This window comes from Marmota monax, unplaced genomic scaffold (assembly GCF_021218885.2).
Source record: "Marmota monax isolate L192 unplaced genomic scaffold, Marmota_monax_Labrador192_F-V1.1 WCK01_AAM20220418_F8-fsc00166, whole genome shotgun sequence".
NCBI classification, from domain to species: Eukaryota; Metazoa; Chordata; class Mammalia; order Rodentia; family Sciuridae; genus Marmota; species Marmota monax.
Genome location: NW_026693344.1, coordinates 792,445 through 816,259, shown reverse-complemented (window position 1 = coordinate 816,259; position 23,815 = coordinate 792,445). Strand labels below are relative to the sequence as shown.

General features: G+C 40.4%; 1 protein-coding gene across 4 annotated transcripts in view; it reads right to left on the bottom strand.

Annotated features, from left to right (window-relative positions):
• The window catches only part of Papss2 (3'-phosphoadenosine 5'-phosphosulfate synthase 2), a 100,421-nt gene that overhangs the window by 11,785 nt on the left and 64,821 nt on the right, over positions 1–23,815 (bottom strand). For 3 of the 4 annotated variants that reach the window (XM_058583230.1, XM_046456811.1, XM_046456808.2), the window contains exons 3-9: positions 18,908–19,143; positions 17,691–17,829; positions 16,605–16,723; positions 16,358–16,471; positions 14,759–14,870; positions 9,843–9,857; positions 4,961–5,166 (exon numbers count right to left, since the gene is read on the bottom strand). In XM_058583230.1, the coding sequence (XP_058439213.1) occupies positions 4,961–5,166; positions 9,843–9,857; positions 14,759–14,870; positions 16,358–16,471; positions 16,605–16,723; positions 17,691–17,829; positions 18,908–19,143 (941 nt within the window). The remainder of the gene's footprint in view (positions 1–4,960; positions 5,167–9,842; positions 9,858–14,758; positions 14,871–16,357; positions 16,472–16,604; positions 16,724–17,690; positions 17,830–18,907; positions 19,144–23,815) is intronic. The other variant, XM_058583231.1, reaches the window with a different exon arrangement.

Sequence of the window (23,815 nt, the reverse complement as noted above, 5' to 3'; positions counted from 1 at the left end):
GTTTTCATGGCCCCCTTTGTAAGCCCTGTACTCAGGCAAATTATTTAAAAGAATATTTTCAAACACCCATAACTATATATAACTTTGTCCTCATTGCTTAAACTTAGACAACCAATAAAATTTTCAAATTAAGACCCCAAATCCCTGTGGTGCAGTAGCTCATCTGGACTCTAGGGGTCCTCCCTGCACTGCATTGCTCTATTGAAGACGCTGACTTCATTTACCACCCAGCCTGAAAGCCAGTCTGATGAGCAGTGTTGAAAGTGTGACATTGGCATTTCTAGGATGGGGCAGAATGACTGCAAGGGCAATGCCCTCTCTGCGGTGTTCCAACTATCCCCAGACTGGGTCCAGCTGTCAGGAAGGGAGGTCCAGTGCTTGTGGCCTATAAGTTCCCACTCCCTCTCAAGCCTCCTGCCAAAGGGAGTAGGAGGCCCACAGCCAGGGGATTTGCAAAACTGGATGCACCCAGAAGAATGAGGATCAGGCTTAGCAAGTCTGGTGGAGTGGTGAAAGAGGAATTGGGTTTGGAATCACAGGCAAGAAGAATGCATAAAGGAGGAGATAATGAGTTCAAGCACTGGAGCAAAGACTAAGAAAGCCGTGGCAAATAGAATGGGCCCAGAGAGGGCAAGGAGAGGAAGAAGGCAAGGGAGTGGGCAAACTGAAAGGAGAGGAACAGCTGAGAGTGAGAAGCTGCAGAGGCCAGAATGAAAAAAGAAGAGAGAGTAGAAAAAGAAATAGTAGGCTCAGGAAAATAAGGCCACAAATGTGGTCATGATGGAAGGGGTTCAAAGAAAAGAACTGAGAAGAAAAACCAACATGATACAAGTGGGGGATATACATTCTGTTCTGCAGTGTCTATCATAGTCATGGAATCTGGAGTTTTAAGGGACCTGGAAATCATGAGGATCTAATGTCTTCATTTTCAGGTAGGAAGGCAGTTTTGTGGAGGGAAAGTAGCATAGTTCAAGGGCACACAGCTGTCTTACCAAAGCCAGAATCCAAGTCTAGGATTTTTACAAACCAGGGCTTTTCTTTCCACCACACCCAATGCCTCTAATCAGTGGCCCACTGCTTCCTGTTTCAGCCTCACCTTCAGTAGTACCTGTCAGAGGTGTGGGCAGGACAAGTACAAATTGCTCTGGGAGTATTCAGAAGGCATTTATTCATGCTTATGTGTCATGTGCGTTAGGGCTGACTTTCTTAAAGGAGGGAATAAGATGAAGAGGCAGGAGTGGACAGTGTCCTACGCTGAGGGAATGAGCATGTGCAGAAGTAAGAGAGGGTATCATTTACTGACCAGAAGATGTGCTGAGTGGCAGTGGTGAAAGGCTAAGAGATAAGTCCCATCTTTGCAAAGGGGTTCTCAAATAAAGTCTGAACAGTTCACTCTGGCTGAAGAATAGATTAGAGGGATAGGGAAGAAATGAAATGTCCTGGCCCAAACTGAAACAGGAGTGAATAAATTTAAGTAATACCTGGGAGGCAGAACTTTGTGGTTGAATGAGCAAGAGGAGAAGTAAGAAGCAAGAACGACACCCAGGTTTTGGTTATAGATCACCATTTGGATGGTGGGGCTGTTGGTGAGATAAGGGACACATGAGGGGGAACAAATCTGGGGAGAGGATGAGCATGTTGAGTTTGGGGTGTTCTTCGATATATCCAGGTGAAGTCATAGGAAACAGCTCCAGGTAATTATCTACTGAAGTGGTTCTCAGCACATTCAAATCATGGTGAGATTTAAAACCTCCCAGGACCAGGACTGATCCAAAGCCAATTTAATCAGAATCAGTGAGACTGGGATCCCATCATGGGTAATTTTTAAAGCTGCCCAGGTAATGCTATTGATAGAACTGAACTTCTGGTCTGTATTGTGGAGTTAAAGGACATAATTATGACCTCTTTTTCCTATCCTTCACTGGGAAGTCACACTTTGTTCTCTTAGTTTCTACATCTATAAAATGAAAGAAATGATTTTTTTTTTCCTACTTCACAAGAGCATTGTGAGAAATAATTACTGCCTGGAAAGGCTTTGAGAGCTATGGATGAAAGGCATCTGGGTTTCTCCAAGCGTTATTTTTACAAGTTTCACCGGCTCTTCCTCATGATTTCATCTGGGATCATGTCACATGGTTTCATAGTGACTCAACAGAGTCCTTGAATCGACCGTCAGGAGTGTCATCAATGAGGAGCTATGGGAACAGACAGACTGTCCTTGGTGACATAAAGAAAATGCCATTCCCAGTGCCACATGGAAATACAAGTCCTATGATTACTTTTGGGAGTAACAACTTTTGGAGGTTTAGGGTTCTAAAAAAAAATGATGCTAAAGTATGACTGAGTTCCAGGCAGCTAAAAAAAAAAAATGCACAGCGAAGAGCTTTTTTCCCAATAAAACCAGTGTTTGTGTTTTCCAATAAAATTCTTGTGTGTCTGGTAAATGCAACAACCCAAGGGTAGTGTATACCGGATGAGTGGCTTTCTTTCTCTGGTTATCCATGGCCCATTTCTCACCATTATCTCACTGAGAATGTTTATAGAGTCTCTCTAACGATCTAATGGTACAGAGTCACTGACAATATTGTCAAAGTCGCGATAGCACTCCTTGGCTTCTAATTCTTACTCCAACTGCTGACATACATCAGCAAGACAAGATGAAAGACATAATCACTTAAGATCACCCAAGAGCTTCCTGAGGGTTTGTTTTTTTTTTAAGTGCAAGTCATGTGTATGTGGATGTTAGACCTAAAGAATAGAAATATCTGATCTGCCATAATGAAAAGCCGTTATTCTTTGGGTCACTGGGCAAAGATAAGATCCCAAACCCATATGATTAGGATCAGGAAAGAAATGACCAGAAATATATTTGAAGCCTAGAACAAAATATTCCTCAAACAGCTCTAAGTCAGTATTCAGAAATTACAAGAACTGTCTGGCAGCCTCTTTGAGAAAAACCGTGTAAATGTATTTGATCTAGATATGCATTAAGGTTGAAGATTCTTATTGTTTTTTCCTCCCCTAATGCTGGGTATTGAACTCAAAGATGCTTTACCACTGAGCTACATTCTCAGCCCTTTTACCCTTTATCGTCATCATCATCATTATTTTGAGACAGGTTCTTGCTAAATTGCCCTAGCTGGCCTTGAACTTGCAATCCTCCTGCCTCAGTCTCCTGGGTTACTGGGATTACAGGCATGAGCCATTGCACCTGGCTAATGATGCTGATCTTGAGGGTGGCTAGCTATATCCAGTGAGTGAAGAGGCTGCTTTGCTTGCCAGTGCCCTCTTTCATTCGGATTAAGAAATTCCCTGGAGCCACTCTTGGGACAGGACCAAAAGGGCCATAGTTCGGTTCCCTTGCTGAGGCTTTTGGCAGGCTGTTATGTTTTATGTTATGTTTTTAGTATGTAGCCAAGGCCATAAATTGGCTATGTTATGGTTAAGGTGTAGTCAAGGTCAGAAACATTATATATATATATATATATATATATATATATATATATATATATATATATATTTTTTTTTTTTTTTTAAGTTGGACATGATACCTTTATTTCACTTATTTATTTTTATGTGGTGCTGAGGATTGAACTTAGCGTCTTGCTCATACGAGGCGAATGCTCTACCGCTGAGCGACAACCCCTGCCCAAGGTCAGAAACATTCTGATTCAGTGTACATGCTCAAGGTTGTAAACATTTGCTTGTGAGCATGCCCATTGATGTAACCTGTTGGCAGTGTGCCTTCTTTGTTAGGACTGTATATAAAAAGGGAGCTAAGTACAACTGGCTAGGGGCTGAAGCTGGAGGCTAGAGGCTGTTTCCACCTCTGAATAAAGCATGTCTACTATCCTAACAGCATTCTGCCTCTTCTTCTACCTGCTGGGATCCCAAATCTGTTTCCTTGGTCTGAGCCCTGGCATAACATCTAACAACAGGGACCTTGAAAATGTCCTTTCTGTCTTGGAGCATTTCACAACTGAGAACAACAGCAGCATAATTTTCTCTGGGGTCAAGGGACTGGAAGAAACCTTAGAGTTATTTTGCCTGGCCCTTTCTTTTGTCAGTGAAGAAACAGGTCCAGAAAGATAGCATACTTTGTCCACCAGGAGGCTTCTTAGAGCCTCTGGGCCTTGAACTGCTCTTGATGAAGCTTGGGAACTTGCTGAAAGTTATTCCAGTTGGGGAATCTGAGAAGTCAAATTAGTAGTATTTCTCTCTCTTCATTTTCCATCCTAATGTGTTTATCTTGGATGAGAAATGGTTTCTGAATCCAATTTCACATATTTTTATTTATGGGAAATGGAGATCCCATAATGCCCTCTCACTCTCACCCCCACCCCCAGCAGCAGTTAGAAGTTGTGAATGAACCTGAGGAGGTTCATTTATGATAAATGATCCTACTCAGAGGAACACATTTTTCAATCTTGAACATATACACTGATGAAAATGTATTAACCTTCCTCTGGGAACTCGGCCACTAACTATGCTGATTTGTGTTTACTGAAAAGGTTCTTTGACCCCCTCACTGGCCACAGAGCATGAACTCTGAGTTCACTCTCCAGAGGTTGACTGGGTTTGTTCTGTGTGAAGATATTTTCCTTGATCTTTTTTAAGATGAACAGGGCTAGTGGTGAGTTTGTGCATAACTACACAAATTTAGTCTGGTATCATGATTTCCACTCATGACACCAGACTAATTTATCTACACACTCCCATTTAGCTGAGGATGTGACCATTAGAGGATCTGAGGTCTCAAGGATCTCAAACAGAAAGACATTTCTGTATCCCCCTTTAAAAATATCTTCCAAAGCCAAGCTTGCAAAACCAATCTTAGAAAAGCATTCTTCCATTGAACCTCATTCTTCCATTGATTCCTCCATGAAGGAATTAAAAAGAATGATTTCTGTTCTTGGTTGAAATAGATCAGGAAAGTCCTTCCAAAGATCTCACAACTTACTTTGATATGGGGATGTTTTGAACATGTGGTCCCCCACACGCGGGAACAGTGCTCCTCTTTCCTATGCTCGTAGAATTCAGGGTCATGCATGATAGCCACTCTTTGTCCGCCATGTGTCAGGACAAACTTGCTGCACCCTTCCAGCCGTGTCTTATCATCCGTAGAGACAGGCAGCACGATGGGAATGCTCATGTTGATCACTCCATCTGTGGAAAGACCCATGTGATATGTGAACACTGGAAGTAAGGTGTGCCCTCCCTGCAGGATGTCTCACATGTGCACAGTGTCCCTTCCAAAGAGTCCCTTTGAATGCTTTAAAACCCAAATCCAACATGGCTAGGTCAGCTGTGTGGGGTTTTGTTTTTGTTTTTGGTACCGGGGATTGAACTCAGGAGAACTCAGCCACTGAGCCACATCCCCAGCCCTATTTTGTATTTTATTTAGAGACAGGGTCTCACTGAGTTGCTTAGTGCCTTGCTATTGCTGAGGCTGGCTTTGAACTCATGATCCTCCTGCCTCAGCCTCCCGAGCCACTGGGATTACAGGTGTGTGCCACGGCACCTAGCTGCTTGTGGATTTTTCTAGAATTAGTGATGAGAAGTCCTGAAGGGCTTCCCAGAGCAGGAGATGGGCAGTGGGTGAAAAGTGGGCTGAGTGGCCCACAAAGGTGGCCTAACCTTGGGTATGGGAAGGCCATGGATCTCTTTTGGGGTTCTGCTTTTGTTTGTTTGGTACTGGCGATAGAACCTAGGGATGCTTTAAAACTAAGCCACATCCCCAGCCCTTTGTATTTTTTTTTTTTTTGAGATGGGGTCTTGCTAAGTTCCTGATAGATGCTCATTGAGTTGCTGAGGCTGGCCTTGAACTTATGATCCTCCTGCCTCAGTCTCCTGAATAGATGAGATTACAGGTGTGCATTACCACACTTGGCCTGGGTTCCATTTTTAAAGCTTTGTCCTGATCCCAATGCACGAGGAAGCTTAAAGCCTTCAAAAACCCAATTAAACAAAATAAAGTTTGATGAAACAAAACAAAACTCTCTAGTTTTTTTTGGAAACCAACACTAGGCATGGCCAACCCACTGAATTGAAAAGAGAGGAAAACTCAAGACAACCCACAGTCCCTGGGACCCCAAATACGTAGTCCTTCTGATGCTCACTGTGGTGCAGGCACAGCAGCACCTTTCAATATTTTTGAAGAGACTGGTAATCTGACTTTTCTGGGAGTCATGAGTCTTGCAAGCTTAACTGTAATGGAGAACCATCAGCCAAAAAATAGGAGGAATAAGAAATGACAGGAGGCCATTACTGAAGCTCCTGCATTTTCTTTGGAAAGTGAGTCCCTCTCACCTTTATGCTGAGTCTTTAAGAGGAATGTAAGTAAACTGCATGTTCCGACTTCTCAGTATATAACACAATGAATCAGAAGGTATAGAATGCACGGTTCAAAGAAGTTACGCCTTCAGCAACATAGCGACCACAAAGGAAGAGGCAGGAAAACTCTTGATAACAAAGAAACGGGGATGGCTGATTTTATATGAACTCTTGAGTTTGCTCTCCACGGCTAGGCCATCATACCCAGATATTTGGTCAAATGTTATTTTGATGATTCTTTGAAGATAATTTTAGATGGGATTAACATTTAAATCAGTAGACTCTAAGGAGCTCATCCTTCATAATGTGGCTGGGCCTCCTCCATTCAGTTGAAGGCCTGAAAAGAAGACTGATCTCCCCAGAAGAAGGGGGAATTCAGGCAGCAGGGTGCCTTTAGATTTCGACTACTACATCTCTGGGTCTCCAGCCTGCTGGGCTACCCTACAGATTTTAAAGTTGCCTCCAATCGCACGAGGCAATTTTTTAGGGTAAATCCTTTCTCCTTCCCCCTGTCCCCTTCACATATATGCATATGTGTTATGTTTTTTGTATGAGAACACTAACACAGAAGCCAAAAATACAGAAACACCAATAATCTCACAAATGTCTCAGGTATCAGACATGAAAGCCCAGCTTAATAACTAGTAGGAGTAATGAAAACAGAGTTATTGAAAAGTTTGCTTATGTTAAACTTTTGGGTGTGTGTGTGTGTATGTGGTGCTGGGGATTAAACTCAGGGTCTCACACATGCTAGGCAAGTGCCTATCACTGAGTTTTGCTTCCCCCTCCGTCCCCCATTGAATTTTTTTTGAGTGAATAAGGGGGTTATTTTTTTTTTGAGTAAGAATATTTTGAAGTGTCTCTAGATAAAATAGTTAAAATATGTAATTGTTTTTCAGTTGGAAGCTTAAAAGAGTAGAAATTGACTCTCATGTTTGAACAATGTCAATGTAAAAAAATAAATATGAAACCGTGCCCCCCAATACCTTTTGTAACAATGCTCTAACATTCTAATAAGCACATCTGCCTCTCAATTGTACTTACAGGTGAAATTGTACTTACTGGTTAGGTGTGTAACACAAAAGAAATATCAGGGAAACAGATTCCAAAGAGAATCAAAGGAAGATGAATAAAGGAAACATTCAATTCCAGAGTAAATAGGAGCAGCTCTTCATGGATTTGAGAAAATATGTCATAAACAAATGAAATCATTTAAATCTAACTTTCAAATCCAACACTTACAATGCCTCTGACAGAGTTAAATATTTGAATTCTATTGTTTTGGGGCATGAGACTCTACCTTAGCAGCTATAAAACCAAATTTTCCAGGCATATCACTTTGCACCTTTTAAACACTCTCTAAAATTACTAGGATCTAAGAATATCATAGAATACAGACAGCAGTTACCAACCACAAAGAAACCCAGACTATCATAAAAATTCTGCAACATACATTAGGACCCTTAATAAGACACAAATTAGATATGTGCCTTACAAAAGTAAGTCTTTTGTCATTCAAACAACGCTTTGTTTCCAAGGTCAAGGACTCTTAGAGCAGCCAACCCCTTTGCAGAAAACACTAAAGTCTAAGTGGGGAATTTCCCACTTACAAAGTATGTGTCATTCAAATTCTCTGAATTCAGTTTCCCCACTTAAAAAAAAAGAAAAAGAGGGGAATAGTAAATAAGATGTATTTCTCTGGTTTGATGTGAGGGGGCATACTGTTCAGCACTAAATTAATGGTGGTTCATGATGAAAGATAATTAAATATACCGTAGTTCAAGTGAGGAAAAGAGAGAGAGGTAAATTAAGAATACCACTTTCAAGGATGCTGACATTCTAATTAGAAATTGTGCTTATGCCAGACATGGTGGCCCCATGGTATAATCCCAGGGAGGCTGAGACAGAGGATAGAAAGTTTGAGGTCAGAATTGGCAATATTTTGAGACCCTCAACAATTTAGCAAGACCCTGTCTCAAAATAAAAATAAAAAGGATGGGGATGTAGCTGAGTCATAACTAAAGCACCCCTGAGTTCAATATTGTATACCAAAAAAAAAAAAAACCAAAAACCATGCTTTCTGTGGATTGCTTACTAGCCATACTTGCTAAAAGAAGGACCATGATATTTGACTCTGTTTCTAAAGAATGACTTGACCAGAATAAAGCAATCTGCAAAGCCAAAAGTAGGACATCACGCTGGAGGAAGCCTCATCCTGCCAGCAACATGCCTGCAACTTTGTCTTGCATCAAATGTTCTGGGTGGAAATCCAAGGGATGCTTCACTTCCCGTTGCAATTTTCTCCTCTGGTCCACCAGGTTACTGCCCAACGTAGCCTCTATTCCCCCTTCATCTCGTCCTGGAGTAGGCATCCATAGTGACTAAGCAGCACGCCCCTACCGTGGTCCAGGTCAAGGAGTGCATCTGTAGGATGCTATGGAAAGTAGTCCTACTGATCCCACACCTGTGGCTGCAACTGCATTTGGGAATAAACAGATTTACTGTGGGTTCCCTATCATCTTTCTCAACTTTTCTAATACATAATCTTAACTGTGCTAAACATCCTCTGTGGCTTTAAACATTGATTCAGGCTTTCTGTCTTTCCCTTCATGTGATTCCAGTTCTGGTGGGAACTACCTTGGGATCATGTAGCACATCCCGTTATGGAAGAGTACTGCTTTTTTTGTTTTGTTTTGTTTTTAACGAAGGTAAATCCACCAGATAACTTCCTGTTCAACTGAATGATTTTTCTTTTGCTTTAAAAATATTTTTCAAGCCTTCTGTTTCAGTTTTGGAGATCTGCTTATGGGTTGTATAGATTTTCTGTGTAAACACCAAGTTAATCTTTGTTATATAACTAGGTTTTTTTTTTTTAAGGAAGAATAACAATGATGAAAATAATATCAGAGATAAATGATACCTTTGGAATTTTACCTCTTCATTCTGGTACAATTCAGAAATTTACATTCATAGCAAATGTATATTTATTCCCATTTCTATAACTATCAATTATGATAGCTTGAAATTAAATTCATGCATAATCACACATCACAAATAAAGTACAATCATACACAATCCAACCAGGTGCATCCACTTTGAATTGCATCTAAAAAGGATTTTTATCCTTCATTAATTAAAATGTTTTGTAAACATGGTAGAATTTCCAAATTTGTGGAGCTAAAAGGGAACCAAGAGTCATTGGGAAAGAATTATAAATTTAAAAGTACTCATGAACAAAATATGCAACAATAATTTAGAAACAAGTTTACTTTCATCAACTAAACACAACATTATAAACAATAGTTGCACCTAATCCAGAAATTTCCTGTTACTCCAATTAGCAGAATATAATGTACTATTATTCTACTATAACTGGTTGGATCATGAATTGATAACGATTCCAACTGGTTAATTAAGATTTTTTTTTTAGTCATGTCTTCAACCATTTTGAATTAATGCAACATATCTAATTATAATAATTTAACTACTTGGAAAGTTAAAGTACATACCATAAAGGACGATGCCTAGAGAAATACAAACACAATTAAGAAATATGTTTTCAGCTCTCCACCAAAATAATCTTAAAGTAACAATGTCAAGGAACCAATTCCTGTTATGACACTTCACATTTATAACATACAAATATACTGAACTCTTCCGTTATGCTATGTTTAAAAACAAAGAATATATGACACCAAAATGTTGATAAAACTCAGAATTTATATGGAATATTGTTCAATACATTCCAAAAACATTGTTAGGATGATTACCTGTTTTTAAAAAAAACAGATTATTTTATAATTATAATATGTTAATAACCCTTCCAACTTCAGCAAGAAGTTATCTCTTGTAAACATGTGATATTACAACCACTGTCAAATGACTTCCAAACCAAGCTCTGGGAGAAGGTGTAGAAACCAACTACCCCAGGATTTCTGGAATCCCAGGTAATTAGAGGACATGAAAGCATGCCCAGGAAAATAAGCACAAGTGTCAGAGCCTGGATAAGCTGGATTTGAATACAAGCTTCAAGTAAGTTGTTTAACTTTTCCAACTTTCTTCCTTCTGTGGATAAAATATCTTCACAGTGGTGTTATCCAGACTAAATGTGATAGCCTACATCAAATTCCAGAGTCACTGGTGTTAGTAAGTGCTGGTGGTGTGTGTGGCACCCTGGTGTCCTGCCTTGGAAAGCCAGCTGCAGGAGAATTGCCATTAAGTGACGGTGTCTCACAAGGCTGTCACGTCTTGATCCCATTTGGAAGTCATCAATGTAAACTTGGTGTTCCATATTTAAATGTAAATGGGACATGATAGGAGGGTCTGTGACAACCCTGGAACTATATTTCCAGTGAGAGATAAAGTGACACAATACATTGATATGGAAGTGGGCCCTCCCTCCTCATAATATACAGTTACCAAAATCACTGACAAATAATTCCTTTTGGGCTTTTGTTTTGCAGCTGTTTGATGATAGGTGAAAGTGAAAATGTGTCTGTGGCTACAAAAAAAACATTTCAAATTTTCAGTGGCATTGAATCAAACCTTTATGAATGGGTTGAAATTAAATTATATTGGGGCTGGGGTTGTGACTCAGTGATAGAGTGCTCGCCTAGCACCTGGGAGGCACTGAGTTTGATACTCAGCACCAAATAAAAAATAAATACAATAAAGATATTGTGTCTATCTACAACCAAAAGAATCTTTAAATGGTTTTATCTTCATATAGCTGAATTTGTCCATTTAAAAAATTAAATTATATCGATATGAATGATATCTTGCCCCATCTTATGATATATAAAGAAATTTCTTTTGAGAGTTTAATTCTGTGTCCCCAGTCCTGACGCCATCAAGCCAGGCACTGCCAGGAAATTGCTGTGGTATGGAAAATGTGGAAAGTTCCATGGTATGAAAGCAGTTTCCACTGGCTTCCTCCAGATACCCACCAGCCTGCTGCCCAGGAGGAAGGCCAAGCTCCCAGCCCCTCCTAGGGAAGAAATTCCACTTCATCTGTGGTATATATTACATCAGGTTTCCCTGAAATAAAGAATTCTATGGTCTCAAAAGAATCACTGATGTGGGAGAACCTGCTGCTCTCAGGCTTAGAGGAGAAGCCTGTCTGTCTGTCTGTCTGTCTGTCCAGTAAGTGAACATCTGCCTTCACAGCCACTCTGTCCTCAAGTGCCAGGTTAACTTGTTAAAGTATTAACAAATACTTATACAAATAAGTATTTGTTGCTGGCTGATAAGATTATCTGTGCTAATTCAACCTGATGTGACTGTGTATAAGCCACTTAGTGTCTTCAACCCTCCAAGTTCTTTTAACTGTATGCAGTAGGGTTTTGTTCATGATAATAGCTAACATGTGTGGAACATTTACTATTGGACTGCTAAAACTTTCAATATTCCAATAAAGTCAGTGTGTAACTAATATTCCCAAAGATGAGGCAACTAAATGCAGAGAGTGTTGTAAGTAATTTTGGCCCAGGTTCATAGTTCATCACTGACATACAAACCTAGCTCCCAGTTTGGCTTCACAGCTCATACTCTTATCTACTACGATATTCTACCTCTGCTTTGACTAAAACTAAACTGAGATACAGAAAGTGGCAGAGATAGGCAGGAAATCATATCCTGGTATACTTTTTTTTAATTGATTGATATAAGAATGGAGGAGGTTTCTGGGGGGGTATGCAGAACTTGACTGTAACTGGGGTTGCACAGGTGTGCCCAATGGACTCTGGTTGCAGAGGCAAATGTGCAGCCAGCAGAAAATTTCCATAAGGAAACAAGGAGTCTTCCAGAAAGCCCCAGAAATGGGGCCGGAAGGGTGGAAGGGGTTAGGGGTCATGGAAACAGCATGACATCTGCACCTGAACCCCTTGTGACATATCCCCACTGGAGACACAGGATAAAGGGATTCATACAGATTCCAAGGCATTTGGTGGGACTCAAGCAACTCACTAGAGAGTGCTCAATTGAGGTTAACACAGAGGAAGGGAACATTCTTCTTCCCACTTGAGAAACAGCCCCACCAGTTACCAAACTTAAGTGGCCTGGGAAGGATTTATACCACTGTGGACACAGATAGCCACACGTATCCACACAGCAAGTGATACGTGGCCATGGGCCTGATGCAGAAGCACAAGAAACACACTTCCTATGAACCCTTGGGCTTAAGCTTTGGAAAGAACTGGAATTTCATATGAATAGATAGACTTGAAACCATTGGGGCTCAAGTAGCAATGGGAACGTGAGCTCACTGGCATCCCTATGGTGGTGGGTTTAAGAGCCAGACATTACATGGATTATATGAGAAGTAGGAGCAATAAATGCTTCATTCACCTCATGGTAGTAAGGACCAAATAAGGAGTAGAAAATCAATGTGTTTTGCTCATGAAATGAAATGGATATGGTGTGAGAGAGAATTTGCCCAAATCACCAGATGGATTATCTGCATTAGTTATTTTTCATCTTTTTTGGGTCATAGACTCTTTTTTTCCCCCTGTGGTGCTGGGGATTGAACCCAGGGCCTTGTGCATGTGAGGCAAGCATTCTACCAACTGAGCTCTATCCCCAGCCCAGGTCATAGACTCTTAAGAATTCAGCAGACACTATGAACTCTGAGCTCAGGAAAATGACCTCTCCTCCCCTTCTCAGAACAAGCTACTTTTGCCCACTCTGGGATGTTTTCTGTCCCCCACTGAAGACCTAGATCCTAGGTTAAGGAACGTGGACTGCCATTAACATTGACTACTGCAACCATATCTGCCACACTGGCATTTTTCTTTATGGAACAAATACTTGTCAAAGGCACCATCTGTAAAGGGGCCTCTTTTGATGTGATTCACTTGTCTTTTTTTAAAATTAATTAAAAAAATTGTTCTAATGAGTTATACATGACAGTAGAATGCATTTTGACACATCAGACATAAATGGAGTATAACTTCTCATTCTTCGTCTTTTGGCCGCAGCTCCAGTTTGGATGCTCACAGTCATGGATGGCTGCAGAATTCAGGGACATTTTCTTGAAGCAGCCTGTGTCTGGCAAGTGTTGAAACTGAGACATCAATGTAAACATCAGCCTTCCTCCTACAGAAATCCTGACCTTCTAGATTCTCTTAGAAAGGACATCAGGAGAGCAGCCTGGTGTGGAAGGATCACCTGTTTTCCAGGGCTTTTGTAAGGATCAAATGAAATAATGCCTGGGAAAATGCTTTAAAAATAGAGAAATGCTATACAGATTACATTATTATCACTGTCAAGACAAGCTAGAAGTAAAGAAAGTGGGTTTTTTTTTTTAATCTGACTTAATCTGATAAATAAAGGCCTCAGGTTGTGAGGCATGAACAGCAGAAGAATAAGGGAAGAGGGCCCATTCTATCTGTCTTTAAGTTCTGATTCTAGCTTTATACCTCATTACCCAGGCAGAATCAGAAAGACGTTCAGGACTTGAACATTTCAAAGAAAGAACATCTGATTTTCCCTTTCTTCCTTAAAGGTCTGGAGCTCTCTGCTCAGTGTGTCTCTACCACTACTCCTTCTCCATTTCTTAGCTATCTCCCAAGGCCTTGAAATAATGTTACATTTGATAAGCTCAAGCAGCTCTAGGAAGGAAATGATCACACAAGGGTCAGGAATTCTTCTGAATAACACATGCTTCCGACCTTAGATCAGTTTTTTTGTTTTTGTAGTTGGACAGAATGCCTTTATTTTATTTATTTATTTATTTATTTATTTATTTATTTTATTTATTGTGGTGCTGAAGATCGAACCCAGTGCCTCACACATGCAAGGCAAGCGCTCTGCCACTGAGCTACAGCCCCAGCCCCTTGGAGAACTTTTCTAAAAAATCCATTAACCTATGCCCAGAAAGCTACCTTGAATCAGTCCAGCTGGAGTTTAGAGGACAAAAACCGCCTAATGTATTTCATGTGTGGACAAACACTGACACTCTAGCATCCATCAAGGAGAGCAGCTGCTGCAACTCTGCACGACGGGAGCAACTTGGAGGATGGGAAGTGCCCCGTGAGTCAGTCAGTAACCTCTGTGGAGCTGGCCTTGGCTGCCCCAGGATGCAGCCATCAGAGGTGAGCTGGACTGCAACAGTGCTTCTGAATATCAGGACCAGCAAAGAACAGGTGGAGATGAAACAGATTTAACCTTCTTTTGGATTTGTGTGCAAGTGAAATCTTCATTTTTCAGTTCCTTAATTTTAAATAATCAATAATCCTTTGAAAATGATCAAAAAAATCCTACAAATGGAAGTTTACACATAATAAAATTGGGAACACTGTAAAAGATCTAACTATTTTTTCAAAGCCATTTATAAACCAAAGATGAGTAGTTCCCATTCATGTGCAAGATGCTGGCAGAAATTTTTTCTTTAGTAATAAAGAGTAAGAAACAACAACAAAAGTCATACCATCTAGCAGGGTGTCAAAGTGTATAGTTTGCAAGTATTCCTTCTCCCGCATAAAACCTTTGAGGGGAGTGGCCCAGCCTTCACTCAACACCTGGACCCACTGGAGATCCAGCTGCAAAACACAAACAGCAGGTGAATATTTCCATAAATTCTGTTTCTCTGGCAACTGGTCCCAGGCAGTTCTTTCTTATTCAGTTGTCTGGAGGATGAGGGCTAAATCTTTTGTTAAGTGTTTCCACATATTGTGCTAACCTGTGATCCTAGGGTCAGATAGTCTTAGGTCTAGAATTTTCCTATGGAAGAGCCGTAAAAAGATTCCAAATTGAGATGATTTTTTTTTTTTTGGACACTCCAGCCTATAACTTTCATTGTAATATGCAACAGCTGAAATTTCAGTCTTCATTCATTTATTCTCCACAAAAATCCTGGTTTGGCTGAATGTTTTTTTACCACATGTACTTACTGGTCATTTGATTGAATTGAGCAAACTATTGAGTCTAAGATAAAGTCCAAAGTTACTAGCATGATAATGAAAGCCCTTCTGGCCCCTAGGACTCACGGAGGGACTTCTGCCTCCTTCCACTTCAGCTGGGGACTACTGGTCAACAATTCCAGACAACGTGTACGTGGTCTAAACACATAAGTGGTTTCGAGCCTGGGTTTTACCCATCCTCTTCTCCACTTTCAACTCCTATTCATCGTTTAAAACCCAGCCCATGGGTCATGGCTCTAAAACCTTTCCTATCTTCCCCATGACTGAAAGAATCAATCTGAAGTTGAAGTTCTCCGCCTCACAGATTGCCCTGTTTGGAACTATAATACCACATCCCAGCTGTCATCATGTGTTTTCTCCCCTGCTTGGTGCTCTTGGTGCTCAGGATCTGTTTCACAGAGCTGGGGTTTTACTTATAAATTGGTCATGACTTTTTAGAGTACTCTAAAAAGTCTTCATGAGCAGAAGCAAGTTCCCCATTCACCTTGTCCCTTATGAAACTCCAAAGTTTTAATAGGTAATAAATAGGTCCCCATGAAGACTTGATCACCTTGTGTGGACCAACTAAAACTGACCACAAACAGGCCCTTGTGGGCAATTGCTGGGATTGCACCACATATCCTCCAGGTAGTAAAATCCTCCCCTCCGGCTGCAATGTCCCCGATGAAGGAGCACTGCAATTGTAGAGTAGAAAAGCCTAGAACATTCCCATCACTGGATATCATCAGGGCTACTTTCCATTTTCTTCAAACTCCTTCTCAGTTTCCCATAAAGCATTTGCTTTCCAGGCTGTTTCCTGAGCCACTGCTAACAAGTAGTTATGGGGATGCCTGCCCTTGAAAATGACTGAAGGTAAATCACAGCTGTGTAAAACTGTCCCAGGCAAATATAGCCGGCACTTTCCCAGCCTGCCCCCATACATAGCTCTGATCAGCCGCCTTGTGGCAAGTCTTGGGAAAGATTTGCTCAGAGAAGAGGTGGGGAAAAAAATGACAAAAATGAAGTGTCCCTTACTCATACTTTCCTTTTTAACAAGAGTAATTATAAATGAATTATAATGACAGATATTAGGCCTAATTCTCCTTTGGCCAGTCTGTACCCCTTACCTTGGTGATCAATAACGAAGGGAGATTCTCAGCCTCAGCCCGGACCTGATCGAGTTTGTTTTCTGGCACAAAGAGTTCATGGATGCCTCTGATTGTGGCATGGGGTACGATGTTCTGAAATGAAACGGAATCAGCAACAATTTCCAATGAAAACAACAGAAAAGAGTGCTTTAGGAAAGAGGCCTAAATTGTCTTTCATGACTTAACTAAATTTAAAAAAAAAAGAAAGAGAGAACCAGGTGCCCACCTGTTCTTGTAGAAGTTCCACCACCTGCTGGACACAGTCGATCACTGAAGACAAATTGGTTTTAAGCACACACTCAGGAGTTTCGGGCTTCTCATAATCAGAATCGATACCTGTAAATCCTGCAAGACATAAGGGGGAAATCACATCTGTCCCAATGGAATAATTATTTTTTAATCATTAAGGCATAACCCATGTTGGAATAATATGTTAAACTGAGAGTTTGGATTATAACAGAAAAGGTCAAACTGCCATCCTTGACCTCTTGCCATAGGTAAGAAAATATACAGCTGTGTTTTCAATATGGAAAGCCCCAAATTATGAATAATATCTAGCAAAGTCCAAGCCATCTACAGGTAATTAGAATTGTTATTTTTCCTTTTTTTTTTTTTTTTTTTTTTTTAGTACTGGATATTGAACCCAAGGTTGCACAACTATTGAGCCACATCCTGAGTCCTTTTTAATTTGTATTTTGAGGCAGTGTGTTGTAAGTTTGCTGAGGCTAGCCTTCAACTTGTAATACTTCTGCCTCCTGAGTCATTGGATTACAGGCATGTATCACCACACTGGGCTAGAATTGAAAACAGAAAAAGAAGGAAAAACTCTGAAATACCCCCCTCACATACGTATATCCATTTTATTTCTCTGAACCTGATTGCTTTCACAATTAGATGAGAGTTCTTGAAAGAAAAAACTCCACATTTTAATAAGCCTATGGACATATTCAATATATTATGATTTGATAAAAAGTTGTGTGTTATATGAAATTTTGGAAAATAGTTTGAAACTTCAGACAGATTCCTGAGGATATAATCAGAGGATTGATAGGCTAAATAATTGGCAATGGCGCCTCTGGCTGGTTCTCATACTTTTTTTTTTTTTTGGTACTAAGAATTTAATTCAGAGGTACTTAATCACTGTGCCACACCCTCAGCCCTTTTAATTTTGAGACAGGGTCTCTCTAAGTTGCTTAGGGCCTCACTAAGTTGCTGAGACTGGCTTTGAACTTTAGATCCTCCTGCCTCAGCCTCCTGACTAGGATTACAGGGATTACATGAGTGCACCATCGCACCCAGCTGGGTCTCATACCTTTAATCTCCCCAGCTCGAGCCCGTTTGTAGAGGCCTTTTACATCTCTGCTTTCACAAATATTTAGAGGTGCATCTACAAATATCTCAAAGAATGGCAGTCCTGCTGATTCGTGGATTTTACGGGCATTCTCACGATCCTGAAAAACAGAACATTTAAGAATGGAAAAAGAGGTTTGTTATGGTTTGTACACATGCCCCAAATTTTATGTTGGAAACTGAATCCCTAAATTCATACATTGATGATATTTGGATGCGGAGCCTTTAGGAGTAAGCTCTTGAGATAAGGTCATCAGGAAAGAGCCCCCACAATGGGACTACATGGCACACATGTTCTGTCTCACCGCCACGTAATAGCCCTCCACCATGTTAAGATGCAGCCAGAAGGTCCTAACCAGATGCTGAGCAGATGCTGGTGCCATGTTCTAGATCTTCTTAGCCTCCTAAATAATGAGCCAAACAAACCTCTACCCTTTATAAAAATACCCAATCTTCGGTATTTTGTTACAACAGAAAATGAATTAAGACAAAATTTCACAATGAAATTCTTTGTCACAAAACAAAATGAATGCTCTGGCATTTGGTAGCCTTGAGATAACACTAGGCTATAGAGTCCTTTAGAGAGTCCAGAAATGTCACTCTGGTAAACACAGCTCTCTCAAGAAATTTCAGAGCAAAACAGCCCCTCTTAGCAAGATGGTACTGGCAGTATGAGCATATTCCATCCAAAGGATGTGCTCAGAGCACATAGCACATTATCCATCGCTCCTGGGAATTTCTAGTTTTAAAACATGAAGAGTGACACTCCACCTCAGCAATGTGCACATCAAACACACACAATCTGAAGCTTTGTAGTGAGCTGTTCTTTTCTTTAGCAAGCTAAACATTCCTTTCCAACAACTGAAATTACAGAGTCTTAAGAGTTCTGCTTGTTTAACTTTCTCTTCCTGTCAACTCTGACCAATGTCCTTTATAATTGTGAACATGAGAGAGTTTAGGTCAACTGGGGCCTTGGCATCTGGAAATGAAGGAACTCTCTTTATATAAGCAATTGTAAATAGAGGAAATGAGGGAGCATGGGGGGAGAGGAAGAAATGGTGGGTAAATTGAAAATAAAACATTCGGCTCTCCCTTCCCCTCCACCAAACTCCTGTCCTCAGCCGTTGGAGAACCCTCAGACTGTGTGTGAGAGTTGTGCCCAGACCTGAATCTTTTTACCTTTGCAAATGGAGAGATGAAGCTGGTAATGCAGACCAGACCAGCATCAGCAAACAGCTTAGCCACCTCAGCAATCCGGCGGATGTTTTCTTCTCGGTCCCCAGGGGAGAACCCCAGGTTCTTGTTAAGGCCATGACGGACATTGTCCCCATCCAGGGAATAGCACGGGATGGCATGGGAGACGAGGTACTCTTCCAGAGCGAAACTTATTGTTGTTTTTCCAGCACCAGAGAGACCTGTCACCAGAATAAGCAAGACAGATTAGTGTTGTCCTGGATTGTTAAAGATGATAACTTCTGAACCAACCTGACTTTTTTGTTTTTTTGTGGTGCTGGGGATTGAACCCAGGGCCTTATCTATGAGAGGAAAGCACTCTACCAAATGAGCTATATCCCAGCCCCCTAATCTGGCACTTTTATATGTACCTAAAACCCTTGTTACAATATTTGATTGATCTTAAATTAAAATCATTAAAGTCTAAAAAGAGTTTATTAAAAGCCAAGTACTTGCATCTATCTCAAAATTTGAAATAACTCTTTGTCCACTATTAGGATTAGGATTTCATAGAAAGTGGGGTTTATAAAATAGAGACCTGAGGGCTACATACGATCCTTGGTGTGTTCTTTTGCCTACAGGAAAAACAGGATTTTCTAATCCTGTTTTCAAGATTAGAAAATTGTGCATATAAACCCAGATTCTGGATTCTTTTGAAAAGCGGAAGATACTACACAGTGGTCTTATCTTCCCTCATATGGGAGCAATTAGTAGAGAGGAGGGGGACAGACAGCCGCTAGAGAATGGCAGGCCCACCTCCCTTGCAAATGTCACTAAATATCCATCTGACATAAGAGCCCATATGCTTCCAGATTTTTTCCAAAATGATTCTCAAAACACAAAAATGGAGAGTCACCTTGAGCTAGGCTGCAGAAGGATTTAGAGCTCTTAGGAGTATTTATAATCAGAGATTTAAAGCTTTGTAGGATCTTTATGTGCCAATAGAGTTACCAGGGGCCTTCCATCACGCTGTCAAAGCACAATGATTTTATAATTTCCAGATAAGGGAGAACATAGGGATTAAGAGGAAAACGCAATCTGAACCACCCTGCACTCTAAAAATTCACTTGTCCTAAAGGTCTTAGAACCTGAAGAATATTCCATGGTGCTAAGCCACTGTCAGACGACGCCCAGCGGGGAAAAGGGAAAGTTGAGAGGGAAGAAGAAAAGGGCAAGAGGTTGACACAGAGAAGACTGCAGAAGGAAAGAGCAAAAGGTAGAAAAAACGAGAGCAAGGCAGGGATGGAGGTCTAAGAGGAAGGGAAACTTCAATGGAAAAAAAAAAGATGATCTACAAAAGATAGATAAAGTGTTTTCAGATATTTTCTTATGTTTCGAAGTCATGCTGTTGGCTTTGACAGAGGATCATTAGAAGAAATAGCTACATGAAGAATGTGTTGTCAGTCTTTGCTAAATCATTGTTGAATGTGTTCTCTACAATTATGTATTGGGTTTCAAATAAACACTTAGATGATAAATGCTTAGAATCGATGCAGGGTTATGGGGTAGGAGAAAAGGGAATCTTGAATATCTCGTATGTTCTTTCCTATCAGAAAAATGAGAGAAATAGATTTACTTCCATTTTTCTTCAGCTCTCAGAAAACAAAGAGCTAATTCACAATAACTGTATTTAACTAGACTGTTGCTCTATTTATTTTTAATATACTGGGAAACACTATATACTAAGAGCTTTACCATGGGTCAGGCACTACGCTAAGTGCAGTGATACTTCATTTCATATAGTTCTCCCAAACCTCCATAGATAGGTAACTAATCTTTCTTTTTTTTTTTCCAGGTAACTAATCTTTATTCTCACTTTACAAACAAGGAAATTGAGGCTTAGAGAAATTAACTGGCTAATTAATGTAGGTTGAGTGAGAGTTCAAATCTGAATTTCTGGATTTGAAGTATATGGTTTCTTCTGGTCTGCCTGGTCAATACCCTACTTCTGAAACATAAGAATAAAAAAAGAAGCTAGGAAAAGGTGATTTTTTTTTTGTACTGAACCCAGAGTTGCTTTACCACTGAGCTATATCCCCAACCCTTTTTAGTTTTTGAGACAGGGTCTTGCTAAGTTACTGAGGGTCTCACTAAATGGCTGAGGAGGGCCTCAAACTTGTGATCCTCCTACTTCAGTCTCTGGAGTGGCTGGGATTACAGGCATCTGCCACTGTGCCCAGTGTGATTTTTAATTCATTCTTATTTTTATGTTTTTGGTCCATTTTATTTCATTTCCCACCTTTTTTTATTGGTGCATTATAGTTGTACATACCTGCATGATTTTCCTAAAGAGTAAAATAAGAAAGAGAAAATATATCCTTTTAATGCTTTTCCCCTCTCCTACCTTTTAAAAATTTTTTTCTTTTCAAGGGAATGTCACATTAGAGGAGTGGGCTTTGTGTGGATGTTCCAACACAAAAACACAAAGGTTGTTTCCACAACTGTATCTACTGCTACAAGTGGTGTCTCCTGAGGGAGTTGAGGAGGCAGCACAGGGTCCATGAAGGGGAGTTCTGAGCACCTGCATGGAGCAAGCCCCCCTGCCCACTGTCCTTCCTTACGCTAGAGGCTGGGGAAGCTGCTTCCTTGCAGAGCACAGGAATGAAGAAGACAGGCCACCAAAGGTACCAGGATATAAAAAAGTGAAAAAGATAAGAAGAACAAGGCTGGTTTGGAGAGGAAAGGGAAATGACTAGAATAGCAAAAAACAACCAACCAAACAACAACAACAACAACAAAACAGATGTAAGGCAGGTCCCTGCCCTCCAGGTTCTTTAGAATACATTTGCTACTCTCACTCAACCTGCATTAGCCAGTGAATTTTTTCTAAGCCTCAATTTCCTTGTTTGTAAAGTGAGAATAAAGATTAGTTACCTGAAATAGAAGAAGGAGGAGGAGGAGGAGGAGAAAGATTAGTTACCTGTCTTATGGAGGTTGGGAGAATTTATGGATTATAAAACTAATCTAACCCTAAAGAGAGAAATAGAAGAAGATCTTAGAAGATGGAAAAATATACCCTGTTCATGGATAGGCAGAACTAACATCATCAAAATGGCGATATTACCAAAAGTTCTCTATAGGTTTAATGCAATGCCAATCAAAATCCCAATGGCATTTCTTGTAGAAATAGAGAAAGCAATCATGAAATTCATATGGAAAAATAAAAGACCCAGAATAGCAAAAACAATGCTAAGCAGGAAGTGTGAATCAGGCGGTATAGCGATACCAGACTTCAAACTATACTACAGAGCAATAGTAACAAAAACAGCATGGTACTGGTACCAAAACAGGCGGGTGGACCAATGGTACAGAATAGAGGACACAGAAACCAATCCACAAAACTACAACTACCTTATATTTGATAAAGGGGCTAAAAGCATGCAATGGAGGAAGGATGGCATCTTCAACAAATGGTGCTGGGAAAACTGGAAATCCATATGCAACAAAATGAAACTGAATCCCTTTCTCTCACCATGCACAAAAGTTAATTCAAAATGGATCAAGGAGCTTGATATCAAATCAGAGACACGCCGTCTAATAGAAGAAAAAGTTGGCTACGATCTACAGTCGGTGGGGTCGGGCTCCAAATTCCTCAATAGGACACCCATAGCACAAAAGTTAATAACTAGAATCAACAAATGGGACTTACTCAAACTAAAAAGTTTTTTCTCAGCAAAAGAAACAATAAGAGAGGTAAATAGAGAGCCTACATCCTGGGAACAAATCTTTACTCCTCACACTTCAGATAGAGCCCTAATATCCAGAGTATACAAAGAACTCAAAAAATTAGACAATAAGAGAACAAACAACCCAATCAACAAATGGGCCAAGGACCTGAACAGACACTTCTCAGAGGAGCACATACAATCCATCAACAAGTACATGAAAAAATGCTCACCATCTCCAGCAGTCAGAGAAATGCAAATCAAAACCACCCTAAGATACCATCTCACTCCAGTTAGATTGGCAGCCATTATGAAGTCAAACAACAACAAGTGCTGGCAAGGATGTGGGGAAAAGGGTACACTTGTACATTGCTGGTGGGACTGCAAATTGGTGCAGCCAATTTGGAAAGCAGTATGGAGATTTCTTGGAAAGCTGGGAATGGAGCCACCATTTGACCCAGCTATTCCCCTTCTCGGTCTATTCCCTAAAGACCTAAAAAGAGCATGCTACAGGGACACTGCTACATCGATGTTCATAGCAGCACAATTCACAATAGCAAGACTGTGGAACCAACCTAGATGCCCTTCAATAGATGAATGGATTAAAAAAATGTGGCATTTATACACAATGGAGTATTACTCTGCATTAAAAAATGACGAAATCATAGAATTTACAGGGAAATGGATGGCATTAGAGCAGATTATGCTAAGTGAAGCTAGCCAATCCCTAAAAAACAAATGCCAAATGTCTTCTTTGATATAAGGAGAGTAACTAAGAACAGAGTAGGGTCGAAGAGCATGAGAAGAAGATTAACATTAAATAGGGATGAGAGGTGGGAGGGAAAGGGAGAGAGAAGGGAAATTGCATGGAAATGGAAGGAGACCCTCAGAGTTATACAAAAGTACATACAAGAGGAAGTGAGGGGAAAGGGGAAAATAATACAAGGGGGAGAAATGAATGACAGTAGAGGGGGCAGAGAGAGAAGAGGGGAGGGGAGGGGAGGGGAGGGGGGATAGTAGAGGATAGGAAAGGCAGCAGAACACAACAGACACTAGTATGGCAATATGTAAATCAATGGATGTGTAACTGATGTGATTCTGCAATCTGTATATAGGGTAAAAATGGGAGCTCATAATCCACTTGAATCAAAGTGTGAAATATGATATATCAAGAACTATGTAATGTTTT